This window comes from Pleurodeles waltl, chromosome 7 (assembly GCF_031143425.1).
Source record: "Pleurodeles waltl isolate 20211129_DDA chromosome 7, aPleWal1.hap1.20221129, whole genome shotgun sequence".
NCBI classification, from domain to species: Eukaryota; Metazoa; Chordata; class Amphibia; order Caudata; family Salamandridae; genus Pleurodeles; species Pleurodeles waltl.
The window spans coordinates 292,488,657-292,510,467 of record NC_090446.1 but is presented as its reverse complement, the minus strand read 5'-3'; the positions used below and the strand labels follow the sequence as shown (position 1 = coordinate 292,510,467).

The following is a 21,811-nucleotide window of genomic DNA, read 5'->3' as shown; positions in this document are numbered from 1 at the left end:
TAAGACCAGAAGGGCTCTAAAGTATCTGACTTTGTGATTCTGGACCATTGTGAAAAGTGCAAGGTTTAAAGTACCTGGGGCCTACCTGGAAGCTTTAGAGGCAAGGCTCACATTTCAGCATCCGTAGAGGACCTATGCCCCTGTATTTTACCAACAGAATTACAAGCTGGTCTGGCATAAAGCCATACTTCAAGTTAGAATGATGGGTGTATTAGATTAAGTCTTGGATGCTTGAATCAAGTGAAATCTGTACTAATAGTTTTGGTACAGATTGGAAACTATAAGGATGATTTACAAATTCCTGTCTATGTAAAAGACTCCTCCTGTAGTACCCTTTGAAGTAATATTACATCCCATTGTGAATTGTTCCCAAAATATATAATATTCCACTAAACTAATAAGGAAATGTGAATATTCATACACATTTAGATAAACTGAAAGCAATGTGAACTCTTAGCACTTTTACAAATATGAAGTTGACCATTTCAGGATCAAATAAAATGCATGTAAAAGCATGCAAAAAAGTGCCCTTGTAGTATTTCTTCCTGTACACTCAAATGATTTCTGACTCAGCCCCCTATCCCATTGAAAATACTTGCAGCCCAGTTTTGTTTCCCTTCAAACTTTGACAGCTGTGTAAGGAGAATGAGTGCTGCAGAGGGGAAAATGCCTCTTTTTGAATGATCGCGCACATTTTCTGTGGGCTAAAGCTACTGGTTTTTTTACTTTATGACTAGAACTCTGATAACCAGGCCCAGGTGCTTTGACCCATAAAACATGTTGAACTTGGTAATACTCCTAGTTGGCTTATTTAACTTTCTACTATGTAATACAAAGTGTATCCAGGACCTGTAAGTTCAATATCACTAGTGTACTGGAGCACCCATTGTGCCTCACTCTACAGTGACAGTACAAACATGACTTCAGGCCTATAATTGTAACGCAGCTGAAGCAGTTTTAAAGTGCAATTCAACCTATCAAAATAAACCCTTTTGGGAGGTTAAAACCTTTGTTTTAATAATAAATCACCTCATGTCAGCCCTACTGCATGCAATTTAAAGTAGGACATGTAGGAATTTAATGTTACACATGTCCTTGCAGTGAAAAATCCCAAAAGTGATTTTCTATGTAGCAAGGTTGGGCCTGCTATGGGACATCACTGGATTACATTGTTAAATTTTTTATGCTGATTTCGGTTATAAAACTGTTATAAATATAAATAAAAGTGTGACAAATTGGGTTGTTGATTCACTGGAGTGTGATCCCTGGTCAAGCAACTGCCCCAATCTCTTGCAAGGTGAACCACAAAAAGCTACTAAATTAACCTGTGCTTAACCCTGTTTTCCTTGGCACAGATAGCAGTCAAGATTAACTTAGGGGCACTATGTAAAGTGTTTATGCAGCGCGAGAACAGTAATAAAGTGAAAAGACAACACAAGAAAAATCCCAAACAATTTAGAAGACTAGAGTATGTTTTGATAAATTAGTTGACAACAAAACAACACAAATCCAATCAGTGGAACCAGAATTGTGATTTTTTAAAGTTTAAGGTTCAAAATAACGCCTAAAAGGTCGAAGCACCAACCGCGGCCATCTGGTCGGGCGACACCAGGTCAAAGTTAAAAGTTAAGGCTGACCACAATGGAATGTGGTTCAGACACAAGAAGTGGATTGGTCCCAGTTAGCGGTTTCCTTCTGACTTAGAAACGTTTTAAGAGAAAAATGCCTGAGAAGTTAGAAGTTCAATGGGGCAAGGCTGCAGGAGTGTCTGAGGAGGTACACACATTGGATGGTTATGGAGGGAAACCACAATGAAGACTTTTACATTCGGATTTAGACGCTGAAATGGAAGTTTAAAATCTGAAGGCAGGATGAAGCAGAAGGTTGGAGGCAAAGACAATTCCACAAGGTCGGATATCCCTTTGGCAAAGGACCGCTGAAATGGATTTGCTGCTGTGGAGAAGAATATAGCAGGAGAAGCTGCAAATTCAATACGAACAGCGATGCACCTCGGCGAATAGGAGAGCAGATTGGTTCTGGTCTTCTCTCGGTTCTCAGAGCACTTTTTGGTCAAAGTCCTCAGTTTTGGGAAGTGGACGTCTGGGTACCTTTAGCGTCACAGCCAAGGGTCCAGGAGTGGATAGAGACCTCTTCGGGGGCTCAGGACTCACACAGCCTGGGTTCAGGTGCAGGGGTGAGATGATTGGAGCCTGTTATGTCCCAGTGGCTCTCAGCAGAAGGCCGGCAAACTAGTCCTTGGAGTCACTTCTGGTATCCCTGGGTGCAGGGGTAGATGCTGTCCTCTGAGAGTACAAGGCAGGCTGCAGGCCGGGGGTAAGTTCTTCCAGGTACAGCAGAATTTTGGCAGAGAGCACATTAGGTCACAGCAACAGACAGTCCTCTGAGAGTCCATCCACAGGTCCAGTAGAGAACTGAAGAGTGGATCTGAAGGTCCTATTTTTATACCCTGGTGTCCTACTTGTGGAAGGTGGGAGAAGCTTCTGGAAAGTTTTTTTGAAGTGCATGGAATTTACTGACTCCCCTGCCCTGGCTCCAACCCAGATGGAGTAACAAAGGAGGGCTGTTAGACCTATTGTGAGGAAAAAGGACCCAGCATATTCACGTGCAAGTGTCACTGTGCTCAGCTCTGCCCCTCTAAACTGACAGTTGATGGCCAATTGAGGCACACCTAATTACTCTATTGTGTGACTGTCTGGGAGGAAGTCACAAAGTTTAACTTTCAGCTTGTGTGTTTCAAAGTGTACTCCCCCTAACATCCTGAAAAACCTGGGAATTAGAAACTTTTTGGCTTCAAAGACCAAGGACAAACTTGCCAAACCGATCCTATGAAGGCGCGTTGCTGTTGGGTCGAAGCCTCAGGTTACTCCCGCTCAGAGTTTTCCACAGCGGTACATCTTTTTCAGTGGAATGTCTGAAAGAGGGTGTCTGGCCTAGTTTCCCCTTGGTTAGCTACAACTTACAACTTTACCCAGCTGGATGAATCCGTGATCCAAAAAAATGGCTGAGTCCAAACTTAGAAACCCTCATCAAGTAAAGATGGGAAAAGTATCCAGTCAGCAAGATACTTTCCTCATGCATGAATTTCTCCCTCTCAGACTGCTCTAGACAAAAGCCAATGGCCTCTCTGGGACTTCCTCTGATGGCTATTGAGCCTCGTGGAGCCATTCTCAGCCACAGTCTGCTGCCATGTCTTGCTGAGGATTTTGACTTCCATTTCAGAAACTAGGTCATAAGGTAAAACTTCTGACTAGGACGAACCTGGTTTCTGTATCTCAACGGTCCTCCATCATGATTGGCCTTAAATTGTGCCAAGGTCCAGGTCAAGCACAACCAGTGATCACTGTTTGTGGTTTGTGCTTTTTGGAGCTATTTAAAGGTTGTAATGGGTTTTTATTGTGTTGTGTTGCAGACTTTTTAACAGTTTTAGTACTTCTAAATACTTCACACACTTTGTTAAGATAAGCCTGTCTACGCTGTACCATAGCTAGCAGCGAATGAGCTCAGGTTCAAAATACTGAAACACTTACTGGACCTAACATGACATTATCATTTGTGGTGGACTACCATCTACCCAAATGAGTAATCTACTTTTTTACATATAGAAAACAAAACAAAAATAGTTTTTTTGCCATTTGTTAATCATTTAAAGATGAATATGCTTACAGCATTTTAAACAGACAAAATCACCTGCTTAAATGAATGAAGCGTCCTTAGGACAGAGCAAGGATTTGAAAGGTTTAGTGCAAGCTAATGTTCCAGATAAGGAAAAACTACCAGATAAATGGTCTATGTGCATGTATTAAAAGGGTAATTGTCAGAGAAGCATATCTTTGCAGACATCCACATATTTATTTCAAATTAGTCAAGTTTATCATTGTCTTTTGCTTTTTTTTTTATTTGTTGGCACGTCTTTATTAATTTATGGGCAATGAGACAGAAAATATTTTTACAAAATTTATTTTAAAAATAGAGGATATGTGTATGTCACAGAAAGGAAGAGGTCAGAAGAGAGGCAAAGTGCAAGGAAAGAAAGAAAAGCTTCTACAATTCTATTACCTTCTATAGTAGTTAAGCACAGTTCATGTTTCAATTGAAAACATTAAAAAAGAATATCAGTTACCCATTAAGGAGTCCAATATGGATACCTCCGAGAAGCATTTCACAGTCTTCAATGATGAGCCTTGGGACCCCTGAGGATTCCTGGGTCAGTCTAGTCTTTGCAGTGATGTTCACCTCAACATCAATGTCAAGAAATCCTAGAAGGCTGAATAGAGATATAAGCTTACATAAAGTTATCTGTTACCACTAGCAGTTTGTCCATAGCTGGCCTGATCACGAAATTGGGATACAATTAGAATTAAAGCCTACATTTTTTACATCTTATGTGAAAACATAGCACATGATTATGAGTATGATAGATGGTACTCCATCCACCAGGAAGGCTGAGGACATTACCTCCACTGCCTTGAGGGATTACCATCCTTCAAATGTTAAGATGACGGCAGCTGGCCCAGCAGTCATCTCTGTCTGTTGAAAACAACTGTCATCACAGCAGTTCCTTTCAGTGTGCAAAAAGTTTGGTGGTTGTTTTTAATGTCAGTTCACCAACATTTTTCAATTTTTTTTATTTTTCAAAAACAAACACCTAAAACAGGGAGTTTGTGTTTGAAAAACAAAAAACTAATGAACGACACACTCTAGACATTTTCTCCATTTTTTCTGATGGATAGAAAAAATGACATACTATCCACCCTAAATAGGGTGGGTTGTGTAATGTCCTTACTCTGATTGCTTCCACTCTGCCAGTCTATTGAGGGAGTATCAACAGACTCTACAGAGACTCTGTCTACAAAATACATAAGTTCTGTCCACCTCTAAATGAAGTGAGAAAACTAGGAGTGTGGAGGTGCAGGGTACCTTGTCTCTGTTGTGATGCAGTACTTGTCCGCCAACCTCTAAGTCTGGCCCATAGTAATGGAAATTTGGAAAAGGTACAACGGTGAGCTACCAAATGATTTACTTAGAAAAACTCAGTTGTGTGGATTTTGTATACCGAAAATGAGAGGTGACAATGTTAGAGAGTAGGTACCACATTGTTGTACACATATTATTCAGATTTGTCCAAGTGAATATTATCCTGGATTCGTCCTAGAGCATGTCAATTAAGTTTTACCTTCAAATGTTTTTTCTTCCTCTGAAATATGAGTCTAATCTGATCCTTTTAAGGTCATGAAAGTATAATTATAATCTTTGAATGCTGGGTTTTCTTTAAAAAATGCAAGCTATAGAATTGGGTCCACATTTTTTTAATTTGATGAGGTATAATGCAGCAAGACAGCTTGCTGTGCTGAGTCAAAGGAGAGGGCAAGTATGCATCATAGTGTATTCCTGCTATCTCCTTATGCTGCCAAACTTGTGGCTGCCTAGTGCCAATGCAGGCTCCCTTGCACCACTGTGTAAGGGTGCCTGCTTTGGAGGCCAGAATGCAGCACACATAGAAAGATGAAACAATGAGTAGAAATAAAGATATTTCCCCCTGTTGCACCTCTATGAAAAGGGCGTACAATTTTGATGCATTCCCAGGTATATTGGTCTTCGCAAGTCTGGGAATGGACCAAAATCCATTTGGTGGATGATCTACCCATGTAATAACTTTCCAGTGCCTTAGATCACTCCAATTTTACCATGTCACACAGGACCACCTAAGATGGCCTTGCATGGCTTGGTAAATCTGACTTAATGACTGCATTGCCCTTGTATCCCTTTGCATCACCTTGCGTGGTGCAAGGACAACACAATCATATGATAATTCTACCCCCTCAGTTATTACTGATCTTGTCTGTGAACTTGTCCAGAGATCTGTGTAGGAAGAATAATCTCACAAAAAAACTTATAAGAAGGGAGGCATTACCAACTGAATTCTAATGAAAATTCCAAAACTATTTGAATTTGGCCACCATCCAAATCAATACTAACATTTTTTAATTTCTAGAGTACTGACAAAGAGTTATGGTTTTTAAAATGTCTAAACACCATAAATTCCATAACAGACGTGTTTGTTGAAAATCTCAAATTCTTCATATGTTTTGGAACTGGAGTGACTATCACAATCTGCAAGTGTCTTCTGGTGTTTTTGACTGCTGTATGGAGTCAGAAAAACATTTCTCTTCTCTTAGAAATGGAGTCTTTGTTTGCCAGTCTGGTTACCTCCTGTCCAAGCAAGAACCCTCACTCTAGTCAGGGTGAGTCACACACAATCCAAATTATCCTGTGCCCACCCTCTGGTAGCTTGGCACTGAGCAGTCAGGCTTAACTGGGAAGACAATTTGTAAAGTAGTTGTGCAACAAATCATGCAATAACACAGTATAACACCACAAAAATACACCACAGAGTGTTTATAAAAATATATTATATTTATCTGGTTAAATGCAGGTCAAAACGATCAAGATTTTATAAGTACACGTAGAAATATCACTTTAAAGAATGATAAAAAGAGTCTTTAGTTTTTAAAAAGCAACAAGTATCTCTTGAAAGCACAAATTACCTGGTTTGCGTTCGAATTCCCCCCAAGGGACCGCAGAGGAGGAGATGTGTGGAAAATGGGGAGGTGTGTGTCGGTTGCTCCGGGCGCACACAGGCGATGCGTCGATAATTTTCCACGCAGGGAAGGCTTTGCATCAATTTCCGGAACGCTGACTTGGATCATCTTCAGGCTGCAGGGTTTTGGATACCCCGGGTATGATGCAGAGAAATCCTGGACGTACAGGACGAAGTCACAGGAGCTGCGTCGATCTGGTGGGCGATGCGGGGAAGTTTCGGTTGCATCGATTCTTCTAGCAGGAAGTCGGCTGTGTCGTTCCGGCTTGGCTATGCGTCGATCCAGTGGCCCGTGCGTCGAGGTTCCGGTCACAACGCTGGCGCTGCGTCAATCTCCTCTCGGGGAGCCGGGCTGTGTTGTTCCGGTTCTGTGTGCAGTGGTTTTCTCACTGCGATGCAGGCTGTGTTGTTTCTGGCAGCCTGTGTTGCAAATTTTCACTGCACAAGGAGTTCCTTGAAGGAGGAAGCCTTTTCGGTCCTTAGACTTCAGGGAACCCTTGGAGAGCATTTCTCAGCAGAGCCAGAGGGCAGTAGTCCTTTGCAGAAAAGCAATCAGGTGAGTTCTTTTGGCAGCCAGGCAGTTCCTCTTGGCAGATTGCAGGGTCTGGTTCAGAGTTTCTTCACCAGTGGTACCTTGTCCAGAAGTGTCTGAGTTGGTAGGGTTAGAGGCCCTGTTTAAATACCCAAATGTGCTCTTGAAGTGAGGGAGACTTCAAAGAGTGGCTTAGAAGTGCACAAGGCCCCCTTTCAGTTCCATCCTGTCTGCCAGGGTGCCAGTAGGGGGTTTGGCAGTCCATTGTGTGAGGGCAGGCCACTGTCCTTTGACATGTAAGTTTCAGGCCCTCCACCCTCCCAGCCCTGGAAGACCCATTCAGTATACAAATGTGTGCAGGTGTGACTGAGCATCCTGTTTTGGGTTTGTCTGAGTGAAATGCACAAGGGAGCTGTCAAGTAACCCAGCAAGACATGGATTGTAAGGCACAGAAGAATTTAAGTGCAGAGAAATGCTCACTTTCTAAAAGTGGCATTTCTAAAATAGTAATATTAAATCGAACTTCACCAGTCAGCAGGATTTTGTATTACCATTCTGGCCATACTAAATATGACCTTGCTACTCCTTTCAGATCAGAATTACCACTCAAACAGCATGTGAGGGTAGCCCTAATGTTAGCCTATAAAAGGAGCAGGCCTCACAGTAGTGTTAAATAAATTTAGGAGTTCTACACTAACAAGACATATAAACTACACAGGTATATGTCCTGCCTTTTACCTACATAGCACCCTGACCTATGGGTTACCTCGGACCTTCCTTAGGGGTGACATATGTAAGAAAAGGGTAGTTTAAGGCTTGACAAGTACTTTTAAATGCCAGGTCGAAGTGGAAATGAAACTGCACACACGGGCCTTGCAATGGCAGGCCTGAGGCATGGTTAAGGGGCTACTTATATGGGTGGCACAATCAGTGCTGCAGGCTCACTAGTAGCATTTAACCTACAGGCCTTGGGCACATGTAGTGCACTTTACTGGGGACTTACAAGTAGATTAAATAAGCCAATTGGGTATGAACCAATGTCACCATGTTTTAAGGGAGAACAAATGCACTTTCGCACTGGTTAGCAGTGGTAAAGTGTGCAGAGTCCTAAAACCAGCAAAAAAAGTAGCCAAAAAGTGGAGGGAGGCAGGTAAAAAGTTAGAGGGCAGACACTTGGGTTGGCTAGCGTAGTGTTTGCTGGAGGAAGTAGTCCCAGATAGTTTTGGGGAACAGATAGAGGTAACCCTAGTGCCCCTGGGAGATGAGGAAATGGTGCCAAAAGCCCACATGCCTGCCAATACTTCCAAGTATAGGCAGTGGGTCACCATTAATGGGCAAAGGGAGGAGGCTCTGTGTGATACAGAAGCCAGCATGACTAGCTGGTGTCTGCAGAGCGGGTGATCCCCAATACATTCCATCAGGTCATAGTCGCTGACAATCATGAGAGTCACCTACCGGTGGCTCTCGTTCCCTTTGAGTGGGGGGGGGGTCTCTGGTTCTCTAAAAGTAGCTGTGAGTCCTGCATGTCTGTAGATTGTCTGCTAGGCAACGACCTTGAGCATACTACCTGGAAGGAGGTGGAGCTCAGGTCTCACCTGGAGATGTTAGGTTTGCCTGAATGGGTCTGCATGACCACGCGGTCCATGGCTGCCCGGGAAGGGAGTCAAGGGCATCTGGAGCCTGTAACAATGCCCCGGACAGCTGCAAAGAGGAAGGGCAAGGGGAACGGGAAACCAGCCTCAGATGTTCCCATAGTGGTTGATGGAATCCCAGAGGAGGAGGCCACTGAGCCAACTGGGGAGGACATTGCCACCCTGGGTAACCTGCCTAAACTTGCTGGCTGGCAAGTAGAAGGTGAGCCAACCAGGGAGGAGTTCTGCAAAGCAAAGAGGGTTGAGGGTTTGAGACAACAGGCCGCAGCCCAGCCAGCAGGTGAAGCCTCTGGCGATCACCATATCTACTGGGAGAATGAGCTCCTTTACAGTGAGCCTAAGGTACCTGAAGCTGGGGCAGCATGTGTTCCAGTGGTCCCCCAGTGTAACCGGGCCTTCCTACTGGGTTTGGCTCACGACATCCCCCTGGCGGGACATTTGTGGCAAGACAAGACCTTCGCCAGTCTTGTCACCCACTTTTATTGGCCCTAAATGCAGGTGGCCTCATTTGCTTTCTGCATGTCATTCCCAACCTGTCAGGCTAGTTGGAAAACAGGGAAAAGGCTAAAATCCCCCCTGATCCCATGCTCCGTCGTTGACACCCCTTTCAAAGGCTGGGCATCGACATCATTGGTCCCTTGGACCCCAAAACAGTGCTAGGCAGCAGGTTCATCCTGGTTTTGGTGGACCATGCACCTGCTATCCAGAGGCGATCCCTCTAAGGACAGTGGCTGCACCGGTGGTGACCAGAGCTCTGATGGGGATATCTACCTGTCTGTGTTTCCCAAAGGAGACTGTGTCTGACAGAGGCACAAAATTCATGTCTGCATACATGAAGTCCACGTGGGATGTGTGGGGTAGCCTATTGTTTCATCACCTCTTACCATCCTCAAACCAATGGGCTTGTGGAAAGGTTCAACAAGACCTTAAAAGGCATGATCACAGGCCTGCCTGAAGCCATGAGGCATAAGTGGGACATGCTCTTACCATGTCTTCTCTTTGCTTACAGAGAGGTGCCCCAGAACTAGGTGGGGTTCAGCCCCTTTGAACTTCTCTATGGTTACCCTGTCGGGGGACCACTAACCATAGTAAAAGAGGGGTCGGAGAAAGCTCCCAGGAAACCGCCCCCCAGGATGTGGTCAGTTACATGCTGGCCCTCTGCAACCAGATGCAGTGCTTCTGGTAACAGGCCAAGAGCAACCTCAATGCCAGTTAAGAGGTGATGAAGCAATGGTATGACCAGAAGGCCACCCTGGTAGAATTCTCACCTGGAGGCAAAGTTTGGGTAATGGAGCCAGTAGAGCATAGAGATCTCCAGGACCACTGGACTGACTCATTCAAGATCAAAGAGCGGAAGACACTTACTTTTGAGAGGGCTGACGTCAGCATGCTTCTGGTGACAGATGAGGGTATGGAAGAGGAGAGTGAGCCTCTCCCCAACCTCCTCTCTGCAAAGGAAGGTGATGGGTCAGTGGAGGGTGTCAATCTCTCTGACTCCTTGACCCTAGATCAGAGAGGAGACTGCTTTGAGTTATTGGAGCAGTTATCTTCCCTGTTTCCCTTACCACTGGACTCACAAACTTGTGTTTCCATGACATTGACACAGGAGACAGTCCCGGTGTAAAGAATAAAATTTACAGTGTCAGAAAAGATGAGGTCCAGCATCAAGAGTGAGGTTGCCAAGATGCTGGCTCTTGGGGTGATTGAGAAGTCCAGCAGTCCCTGGGCCAGCCCAGTGGTGTTGGTCCCCAAGCCTGCTGCTCCTGGAGCTAAACCAGAACTTAGGTTCTGTGTGGACTACCGGGGTCTCAACTCTGTCACAAAGACAGATGCTTACCCCATCCCCCTGAGCTGATGAGCTTGTAGACAGGCTAGGCACTGACAAGTTCCTTAGTACCTTTGATCTCACATCAGGGTACTGGCAGATCGCCTTGACTGAGGGGGCAAAAGAGAGATCTGCTTTTTCTACTCCTGGGAGCCATTACCAGTTCTGGGTCATGCCCTTTAGACTGAAAAATGCCCCAGCTACCTTCCAACAGTTGGTTAACGGGGTCCTAGCTGGCAAGGATGACATCGCAGTCTATAGTTCCAGCTTAGCAGAACACCTGTCCACCTCAAGGAGGTGCTTCAGGCCCTGCAACAGGCAGGCCTGACCATTAAGGACAGTTAGTGCCAGATTGGGCAGGGCTCTGTGGTGTACACCTAGTAAGTGGTGGCAAGGTGCAGCCCCTCCAGGCCAAGATTGAAACCATCAAGGCCTGGCAACCACCTGGAACCCAGACAGAGGTGAGAGCCTTCTTAGGTTTCACCGGATACTACAGGAGATTCATTAGGGGTTATGGCACCAGAGTAGCCCCCTTAACAGAACTCACATCCAAGAAACAACCTAGGTTGGTGAATTGGACAGGGACTTGTCAGAAAGCCTTTGACTCCCTGAAGGACGCCATGTGCACGGCCCCGTGCTCAAGGCCCCTGACTACTCTGCAGACAGACACTTCAGAGCATGGCATAGGGGCGGTTCTAGCACAGCTGAATGAGGAGGGCCTAAACCAACCAGTAGTCTTTATTAGCAGAAGACTCTTACCACTGGAACAGAGGTGGAGTGCTATTGAAAGAGAAGCATTCGCTGTGGTCTGGTCATTGAAGAAGCTGAGACCATACCTGTTTGGGACTCAGTTTCGGAGTTCAGACAGACCACAGGCCCCTCAGATGGCTCATGCAGATGAGGGATGAAAATCCTAAACTCTTGAGGTGGTCCATTTCCCTAGAGGGGATGGAATTTACAGTGGAGCATCACCCGGGGATTGACCATGCCAATGCTGATGGTCCCTCCCAATACTTCCACCTTAGGGATGAGAGCTCCCAAGGGGTTGGGTTGCTCTCCCCACTTTCTGCTGAGGGGGACACATGTTAGAACTGACAGCCTTAGGATGGTCACCCCTAACCTTTTGCCTGCCTCCCTCCACTTTTTGGAGACTGTTTTTGCTGGCTTTAGGACTCTGCACACTTTATCAGTGCTAATCAGTGCTAAAGTGCATATGCTCTCTCCCTTAAAACATGGTGACATTGGTTCACACCTAATTTGCCTATTTGATCTACTTATAAGTCCCTGGTAAAGTGAACTACATGTGCCCCAGGGCCTTTAGATTGAATGCAACTAGTGGGCCTGTAGCACCCACATAAGTAGCCCCTTATCCATGTCCCAGGCCTGCCATTGAGGGGCCTGTGTGTGCAGTTTCACTGCCACTTCGACTTGGCAATTAAAAGTACTTTCCAAGCCTTAAACTCCCCTTTTTCTACATATAAGTCACCCCTAAGGTAAGCCCTAGGTAACCTATATCAAACAAACACAAATGATGGACGGAATGCGTAACGAATCAAACATTCACCCCCAGTCACAGATCTGGGTTTAATCCATCAATTCTTTTGCTCACCATGCCACCCCAGTTTGGACCCAGCCATATGCAAATCAGTCTTGACCCTGTTTTCCCCTGGGAACAGTCTAGCCCGAACTGCCAGGCCAGGTCCTCTCTGGACCGGAAACAAGCATCCTAGGACCGGTTACAGGGTATCACCCTTCATCAGCCAAGCTAGCTTGATTCCAGTGGCATAGTGAGCCCAGGTCCCAAGTCTGGGTAACCTACAGGGCAGGGTGTTGTGTAGGTAAAAAGCAGGACATATACATGTGAGTATTATTTGTCCTGGTAGTGAAAAACTCCTAAATACGTTTTCCACTGCTGCTCCTTTCATAGGCTAACATTAGGGCTACCATCATACACTGTTTGAGTGGTAGATTCTGGTTAGAAAGGAGTAGACAGGTCATATTTAGTATGGCCAGAATAGTAACAGAAAATCCTGCTGACTGATGAGGTTGGATTTGATATTACTATTTTAGAAATGCCACTTCTACAAAGTGAGCATTTCTCTGCACTTAAAATTCTACTGTGCATTACAGCCTGTCTCCAATCCACGTCTTGGCTGGGCTGGTTGACAGCTCCCTTGTGCATTTCACCCAGACAGCCACAAAACAGGATGGTCAGTCACACTTGCACACATCTGTATACTGAATAGGTCTTTCTGGGCTTGAAGGGTGGAGCGCCTGACACTTACATTTCAAAGGACAGTGGCCTGCCTAACACAAGAGACTGCCACACCCCTTACTGGGACCCAGTGAAACAGACTTACTCTGAAAGGAGAACTTGTGCACTTCAAAATCCTGTTTCAAGTCTCCCCCATTCCAAAGGCACTTTTGGGTATAAAAACTGGGTCCCTAACCCTAGCACCTCAGACACTTCTTGGGAAAGAAACCAACCAGAACCTGCAACCTGCCAAGAGAAGCTGCCTGGCTGCCCAAAGGACTCACCTGGACTGCTTTGCTGTAAAGGACTGCTGCCTTGCTGTTGCCCTGCGGCCTTCCTGGCCTCTGCCTCTGCTGAGAAGTGCTCTCCAAGGGCTTGGATTGAGCTTGCCTCCTGTTTTCTGAAGCCTCAGGGCCAAAAAGACTTCATCTCTGCATACAACTCCTTGTGTAGCGAAATATCGATGCACAGCTTGCCGTGAACTACACACAGCCTGCTTAGCGGGGAAAAAATCCCCCCATCGCTGAACTGGAATGACACAGCCCGGCTCCCTGAGTGGAGATTGAAGCACCACCAGTGTTGTGACCGGAACTTCGACGCACTGCCCACATCGCCAAGCTGGAACGATGCAGCCTGACTTCCTGTGAGAGGAATCAACGCAGGGCCTGTCGTGCAACCGAAACTCTCACGAATCACACACTGGATTGACGTAGCACCTGTAACTTCGTCCTGCATGCCCAGGATTTCCAAGCATAGTCCCTGGGCTTCAAAAGACCCCGCACCGCAATGATGATTCAAGCCTGCGTGTCGGAATTCTACACAAAGCCCTTGCTGCGTGGAAAGGAATCAACACATTGTCTGTGTGCACCCAGAATTCTGACGCACACCTACCTTTTTCAAAACATCTCCTCCTGCGGTCTTTGTGTGTGTAATTTTGATGCAAACCGGGTACTTTCTGCTTGCAAGAGACAATTGTTGCTTTTAAGAACTTAAAACTCATCTTATCATTACAAAAGTGATATTTCAATTTGTTTTTATCAAATCATTTGGACCTTAATCTATTCAGTTAAATATTCTATATTTTTCTAAACCTGTACTGTCTATTTCTGTGGTGTTTTCACTGTGTTATTGCATGATTTATTGCACAAATACTTTACACATTGCATTCTAAGTTAAGCCTGACTGCTGACTTCCAAGCTACCAGAGAGTGAACTCAGGATAATTTGGATTGTGTGTGCCTTACCCTGACTAGGATTGTGGTCCCTACTTGGACAAGGGTGTATACCTCTGCCAACTAGAGACCCAATTTCTAACACAGCTCTACAATCATTTTTTTTCAATACCCAGCTTATTTTGGAGAACAATGTTTACATGTTCCTGCTGCCGTGGATCTACCCTTTCATGGGACAGTAACAGAGTAACATTTTCTCACTTCCTCTCTAACTTGGTACGAACTTCATTTCTGAGATGTAATTCTATGCACAACCCCTGACCGTACAGAACACCTACCCCATGACAGGCTTTAGTCTGGTACCAGCAAATGCACCATATTTGGAAGTTCAAGCCTATTTTATTTGGGAATGTTTTGTTTTCATACCTCAAGGAGCCCATAGTCTCACGTTGTATGTTTACGTCACACATGAAGTACACCTCACCCCCCCGTTCTCCTATATTTCTCACCTATGTAGTTTGGGCTTTATTTATGAAAATAGGCATAGACTGTGAATCTCTCAAATTACTCGCAATTCAGGTCCTAAGCAACACAATTGTTGGGTGTGCATATTAATCTTCCCCTTTTAACGCAGCTTAATGTATGTCTGTTTTAGTACAGAATTCAATAAAATAAAATAGGAAGGGTGCGAAATTTGCCTAATTTGCTTCTCAGTAACATATGAAATTTGAAATTATGTGAAATTAAGTAAGAAATGCAAATAAGATATTTCGGGCTGTATTTCATAGTGAAATGCATCCTTGCATCAATTTTTGATTTCGTGCTAGAAAATACTCTAAACAACATCACTGCCTTGAACAACAGCCGATTGCATTCTTGAAGTTAGCATTGTATTGCATAACAATTTTAAGAGAAATTTCCAAAAATTCTGTGAATTAAGCCAGCGTAATTTAAATTTCAATCTCTGCTAATTCTTTTCAGAACTTTAAATCTACCTATTTCGTGAATGTGTGTATGTATGTATATATATGTATATATATAATAATAAATAAATAAAATTAATTTAAATTTACTCCCTTGTAAGCTTTACTTTGTCTACCCATCAATCACCCTGTGTCATGGCTCTATCAATCTATCCTCCATCCCCACTCTGACTAATCCCAAACGCATTCTACCACTTTCATCTCCAAAATAACCCTGCCTAAGCTCTTCCCTCCTCTTCCACATCTAGATCACCACAAACCTCAGTTTACTACCCTGATCTTCCAAGCAATCCTACTAAATTCTCCCTCATTTATCTCACCATTGACTCATCCAAAACTCCTTCTGCTATTATGATCTCCCTAACACCTTCCACAGATTCTTCCCTCCGCCATCTCTCATTTACTCATCCCAAGCCTCGTCCTATTAGCATAAACTCCCAATTAACACTTTTGGATTCTTCCCTCCTCTATCCCTCCATTACTCTAGTCAATCCAAATCACATATCTTCTGCTCAAATTAACTCATAATAATACTAATATTGAACTCATGTTTTCCTATACTAATCCACCACTAATTCCTCTCAGGTTCTGAATTAGTGTGCTGCTAACTAAAAAGTGCGTCAATCCCTTGTTGGGGTAGAAAGCGCTACATAAATACTATTCCAATTACAATAAAGTGGGAGTCAGAGGACAGAAGTACTAAGACACACCACCTCTAAAACTTGTGTGCACATGCAGGTATTTGGGCCCAGATTTATGAAAAAGTGGCTCATGAGCTCTGATGCACCACTTTTTCAGCGCCCCCATATCAGCAAGCACCAACACCATGGTGGCGCCGTATTTACCATACGGTGCACCATGGTGGTAGCTAGGACAATAGTGTCAACATTTTTGACACTATTGTGGTGCTTTGCTACACTAGCATCAAAAATGTTTACACTAGTGTAGCAAAATGCTAGGAGGCTCATTGATTACAACGGGTGCGTCATGTGAACGCCTGCCCTTGAGCAGGCGTTAAAAATGATGCCAAAAATGGTGCAGTGAAATCTTGTACATTTCCCTGCGCCATTTTTGCGGGCCTCTGAATGTGGCGCAAGGGTTTGCAGGGTGGGACAATGCATGCATTGCGCCACTTTGTAAATATAGCGCAGTGTTGAGCAGAATTAGCATTTTAAAAAAAGGATGCTAATGAGGCACAAGGAGGCGCTAAGCCTTCTTAAATCTGGCCCTTGGTCCCTAAATTAATTTTAGAACAAGATATGTTTTGAAGACGATCTCAGGTCCATTGTGTTTTGCTCAGGAACTTTCCCTTTGTACCTTTTAGGAAAAATCCCTCAGCGCAAGATCCTAGACCTGAGAAATTCTTCAGAGCAGATCATATATTAAAATTACATTGGGGACCTGTTTATGGACACTGTGTACCACATTGGGTTGAAATATTCCTACTCTCTCATCTGCCAGGCCCCTGGTGATGCCCACATAGGCAATTTGGGAGAAAGGTTAAGATGGCATAGTGCATGCACACACACATCTCTCACACATGTTAGACATTTCTGATTTACTGACTTACACCAGCTTTTTAACTTATGTATCTTACATCCATAAGTTGCTCCTATTTAGAGTGAAGTCAGTCCTAAATCAAAAACTTTTCTTTATGAATCAGTCCCTTTAAACTGTTGCCACCTATATCTTTGCAAAAATGGACATAGGTTTGACGTGATGAAACAATGGAGTATAATGCACAGTTCTGTGCATGAAGCACTTTAGAACATGAAGATGCATAACTTTTTTAATATGGATAAATATATAGTAGCTTGAGGACAATGGCTCTAGATGGTTCACTGTGAATGGCCGACGGTGGATGGTATAGAAAATGGCGAGACTATCATTTAGTTACCTTCTTTTTAAACTATAACATTGGTTTATTGTATTTGGGATGCAGATTTGGTTAAAAGATATTAGGATATTAGGGGGTGGGGAACGGGGACACATTGAGATGGTAAGACTAGGCCGTTTAGTGACAATTTAGGTTATAGGGGAGATGAATACATGAATGCACCTACTCTCATTTGTTCAATGTAACATTTTTCATTCTCTTTTTCAATTTGTATACACTTCGAGATATAACGATTTGAATTAATCGAACATCAATAAAATCAATTTCCAAATTTTCAAACACTTTAAGGTTTGCCACTTCTTATTTCTTGAAACAGACTGAAAATGTGATTGAATTACAAGATGAATAGGTGTTCCTCCTCCAATATTCTTACCTCTTGCCGTTGATGGCTACTCTGGTATATACATTCAGGTACACTCCAATGCCAGGCAGGAGCTTGAGCGACACTATTGGGAGCGTTAGATCGACAATTCTTAACCTATGGAATTGGGGTAGAAGCGTCATGAGCAGTGCGTTCTTGGAAAAACTAAAGCAGACATTAATTAATGCCTGGATACTAACGGAAAACGTACTGAAATATCCATATGGTTTACTAAAATGACTTTAAAAACTTGATATGTTTTAAAATATAAACAGGTTATTATTTTAGCTACATAATTTAGGACTGTCTATGAAGCAAAGGTGATGTAAGTGAAAGGATTTACAAAACGATTACTTGCAGAAGAATAAATTAACAACAAGAATGCAAATTAATGAGTTAAACGACATGACGGCTTCAAAGGCCTCTTGGCTGAGGATATAAGAACCTGCGGTTTCTGAAATACGTTTATTGACATAACAAGCCCATTCCAATGGAACCACTGAAGTATCTCAATTTCCCACCCTTACCACAATCAATCCTGTGAGTAATGATAAATAAAGGAGTACAACACATAAAAAAGTGAGTCATTTAACATTAGGAAGACTTGTCTTGGTTAGTAATTGAACGGGTCTTGGCAATCAGCGGGCAAAGCGCTCAAGGATGGCATCCATCTTGTGACTTTATTGAGTGCACTACCTGGCCTGAACAGACAACACTTTGAAGACCAGAAACATGCGTTCTACTGAAAATTAAATCGGAAGGACCGCTTTGAATTCAATGATAAATCTATAAATCTCTTTTCACTCTTCATAGTCTGATAATGTATTTTATTTATTATAAGGGCTAATTACATAAAAACACGGGCCAGATTTACCAGAAAGTGGCACATCAGAACTGATTCGCCACTTTTCTTGTGCCACCCTTGCCCCATCTAACAGCACCATGTGTGCGCCATATTTATAATACACCATGCCGGTTGTAAGAACAATAGCATCACATTTTTTACACTATTGTCCCGCTTTGCTACACTAGCGTAAAAAATGTTGACGTTAGTGTAGCCAAGTGCATGGAGGCCCACTGATTTCATTGGGTGCGTCATCTCAACGCCTGCCATGAGCAGGCATTAAAATGATGCCAAAAATGCTACAGTGAAATCTTGTAGATTTCACTGCGTCATTTTTGCAGGCCTCCTAATACCAGAAAACCCCCTTGCATACATTGTGTCTGATGCAGGCATAATCTGGCCCAAGGAGTAGCAATGTGGCTTAATGCATGTATTGCGCCACTTTGTGAATTACGGCGTGGCAAAAATTGACTCCTTGAGCCACAGTAGCAATAAAGAATTACGCTAATGTTGAGCAAGAAGGCACTAGGGCCTTGTAAATCTGGCCCACAGTCTTTTATAATCTTGTGCCCAGGGTCTAAATATGTTGTAACCCCGTTACGATAATGTTTCCTCTTGGTTTACATTTTTTGTTTTGAGATAATACAGCTGTAAGTGATGCACACCGAGGGGCAGATTTATCAAACAGTAATGCAACACATTTCAGCTAGATACCTTGCTGCATTGTGTTGCGTGACAGTGAAAGGTCAGGAATGCTCGACATTTAACATTATATGAAGCATTCCTGTCCTCTCCTTGCACTGGCTCACAATGTTCTGCGTAGCGCCAACGCAGTCACCCTTATACCATGGTGCAAGGGTGCCTGCATTGCAGGCAATATAGTTTTTGGTTAAAAAGGTACTCTGCTTTGAGGCTTTTCTTGTTTCTAGATGTGTCGCAGAAAATGCAGCACAAATAGAGTTATAAATGAAGAGGAACAAAGAAATTCCTTTGTCCCAAAGGTATTTCTTCTTGTTCTTGTTACACCATCCCTGTGAACGCGAAGCATTTTGACACATTGACAGGTCTGTCACTCATATTAAATCTGTGAATGTGCCAAAATCCATGGGTGGATGTGTGTGAACAACCACATTCCAGCCATGGAACACCTCCCTGGGGCAGAGTATCAAAAGGCAACAAATTATGCCGCCTTGTGTTATTCCAGCTTTAATAAACCACACAGGGCCACGCAAGGTGGCTGTGCATGTCTTGATAAATTTGATTCAGTGGCGCAGGGGTGAAGCAAAACCTTTGATAAATATGCCCCCCAGTGTATACATCCGATTGTAATGCTGCAAGAACTACTTTAAAAGATGACAGAGTTCAAGATGTGACCAGATTCGGGTTAAAGCTCAGTATGGTGAGGGGGAACAGGTGTCAGGAGAAAAATGTAAAGTGATATGTGGAAGCAACATGTGTGGTGGTTTTCTTTAGGAGAATAATCCAGCAGTATGGATCAAAACACGTGCTACAAAGGTGTCTATGAACTTTATGCGGTAATCCAAGCCACCATCCTCCCTAGGGTCATGAAATACCTTACAATAACAAACTTTATTTACTGAACTTTATCAATGCTTGCATGTGTAGGTAAATTCTGGAAAAAACATGCAGTTAAGCTGTGATACAATTATGACTTTGATTTGCAAGTCACACTAATCAGATTAAATATTGTCCTCCGACAAAGTGTGAACTAAAATACCTCATTTAGCCTGAGTATTTATACACAGCTAGGAGGTGGACACTTTCAAGATGCATAATTAATTGAAATTACATGTTTTTTGTTGGCAGAACTGAAGATAAAGGAAAAAGCTTAGTAGTTATATGGGCATAACATGAAAGATGTTTAAGTTGAAATGCCAGGGTATTATTAAATACTAGAATGTTCAACTTACCCAAGGATTCCTTGGACGGTGTTCAGTATTCCTCCTTTGCCGAGTATTCCAAGCAATCCACCGCCACTCCCACCAAAAAGATTTCCAAGAAGACCACCACCTCCAAGAATGCCTCCATCAATCTGAGGTTCGTCATAGCCAGGTGGTGCTCCTCCTCCACCACCATCACGAGCACTGCCGCCACCACCACCACCACCAAGAGCTCCACCAAGCAATCCACCACCTCCACCACCAAGGAGACCACCTAGAAGTCCCCCACCTCCACCACCACCTAGGGCACCACCAAGCAGACCACCACCACCTCCACCTCCACCTCCAAGAACACCCCCAAGCAGGCCGCCCCCTCCTCCTCCTCCACCACCACCACCACCACCAAGAACACCTCCAAGTAAACCTCCCCCACCACCACCACCACCAAGAACTCCTCCAAGTAACCCTCCACCACCACCACCTTGAGCACCACCAACCATTTCTCCTGCTATGGCAGGAGATCTCCCTGAAGACGCTTTCATGGGGACACCCCCTTTCATTGAACCGGAAACAGCTGAAAGATATGACATGGTTGGATATCCATTAATACCAGTTTATGATTGCTTTTAAAATGATACAGCTTAAACACTTTGCATTAATTCTTTCCCAAGAACAACCTGTTTTAACCACAATTAAGAAGAGATGCATCTTACCACCATTCAATGCTTTCTGCCCCACCCGGAGGACTACACCTGGGGCACCTGCAGCAGATTTAAGTTTGACGCTAGTTCCTTCCTGGGGCATAGCCAGCAAAGTACAGAGCAGCATCACACGCCAAATCTTGAACATCTTGAATTTCTTCACCTGGGGAAAAACAGAGTCAGAAAAGCAGCATAAGAGGAGAGGAGAACAGACATGTCTTTAAGGTGAAGGCCATTAAGATAAAAGAACAATGTATGTATGTATATTGAAATTGGATAAAATGCCCAATGCTCCACCCTTTGAACGGCTCCTAGCTTAAAATGTAAGTAAAGCGCAACAAGCTGCTGCGTTGCATTACATTTCTTTGCAACGCCATGCTTGGCTGTACAAATCACTTCCTGTGGCTTTGGACAAATTACTGAAACCTTTGCATTGACCTTGCGTGATGCAAGGAAAATGAAAAGGCTTGATAAATCTGGGCACTGGTGCTTACATCTGCCATAGGCAAAGCGTTTGTGTTCACTTTTGCCACAAATACATTTTGAGGGCGAAAATGTATTGACTGCTGTTTGCACTCCTTTGCTGCAAGCAGAGCCATTTAGCAGGGAGAATATTATCGCTTAACACATCTTGACCCGCGTTTTGACTATTTTCTTTCCTGCAACACTTTATTGACTCATTCTTTAGACCCTCGATTTTTCTCTCTTTCTTCCTGTCTTACTTTCTCTCTATTAGCTTTGGTTGTGGCAAAAGTGTAATAGAGGTGATTAGGATTCTTACCTCCTTTTGTTGCTGATGTGAAGAGGGCAGTTCAGAAACTGCCCCGTACTTCTCCTACTCTCCTCTAAAGAAGACCTGCAGCTGGAGGTCCTTTTATAACAAAACCTGGGTCATGAAAGAGGAAACTGTACTACAGATAAAAAAAATTGGATCAAGGTCCAGGTTTAGAAATTAATGTGTGGTTTTTTAAAGCTCGCAATAAAATGCTGGAATGAGATATTTGCCGAATTGATAGTGCACTCTGAATAGGGTATCAGATAAGTCTGCAGATTGAGATATAGTGCTGTTAC

At 43.7% G+C, this 21,811-nt stretch overlaps 1 protein-coding gene across 1 annotated transcript in view; it reads right to left on the bottom strand.

Moving 5' to 3' along the window:
* The window catches only part of LOC138247246 (BPI fold-containing family B member 4-like), a 92,745-nt gene extending 71,167 nt beyond the window's left edge, over positions 1-21,578 (bottom strand). Inside the window, exons 1-5 of the mRNA XM_069201975.1 lie at positions 21,522-21,578; positions 20,753-20,903; positions 20,070-20,613; positions 17,307-17,411; positions 4,142-4,285 (exon numbers count right to left, since the gene is read on the bottom strand). Coding sequence (XP_069058076.1) covers positions 4,142-4,285; positions 17,307-17,411; positions 20,070-20,613; positions 20,753-20,888 — 929 coding nt within the window. The 5' untranslated portion in view covers positions 20,889-20,903; positions 21,522-21,578. The remainder of the gene's footprint in view (positions 1-4,141; positions 4,286-17,306; positions 17,412-20,069; positions 20,614-20,752; positions 20,904-21,521) is intronic.
* Positions 21,579-21,811: the final 233 nt, after the last annotated feature.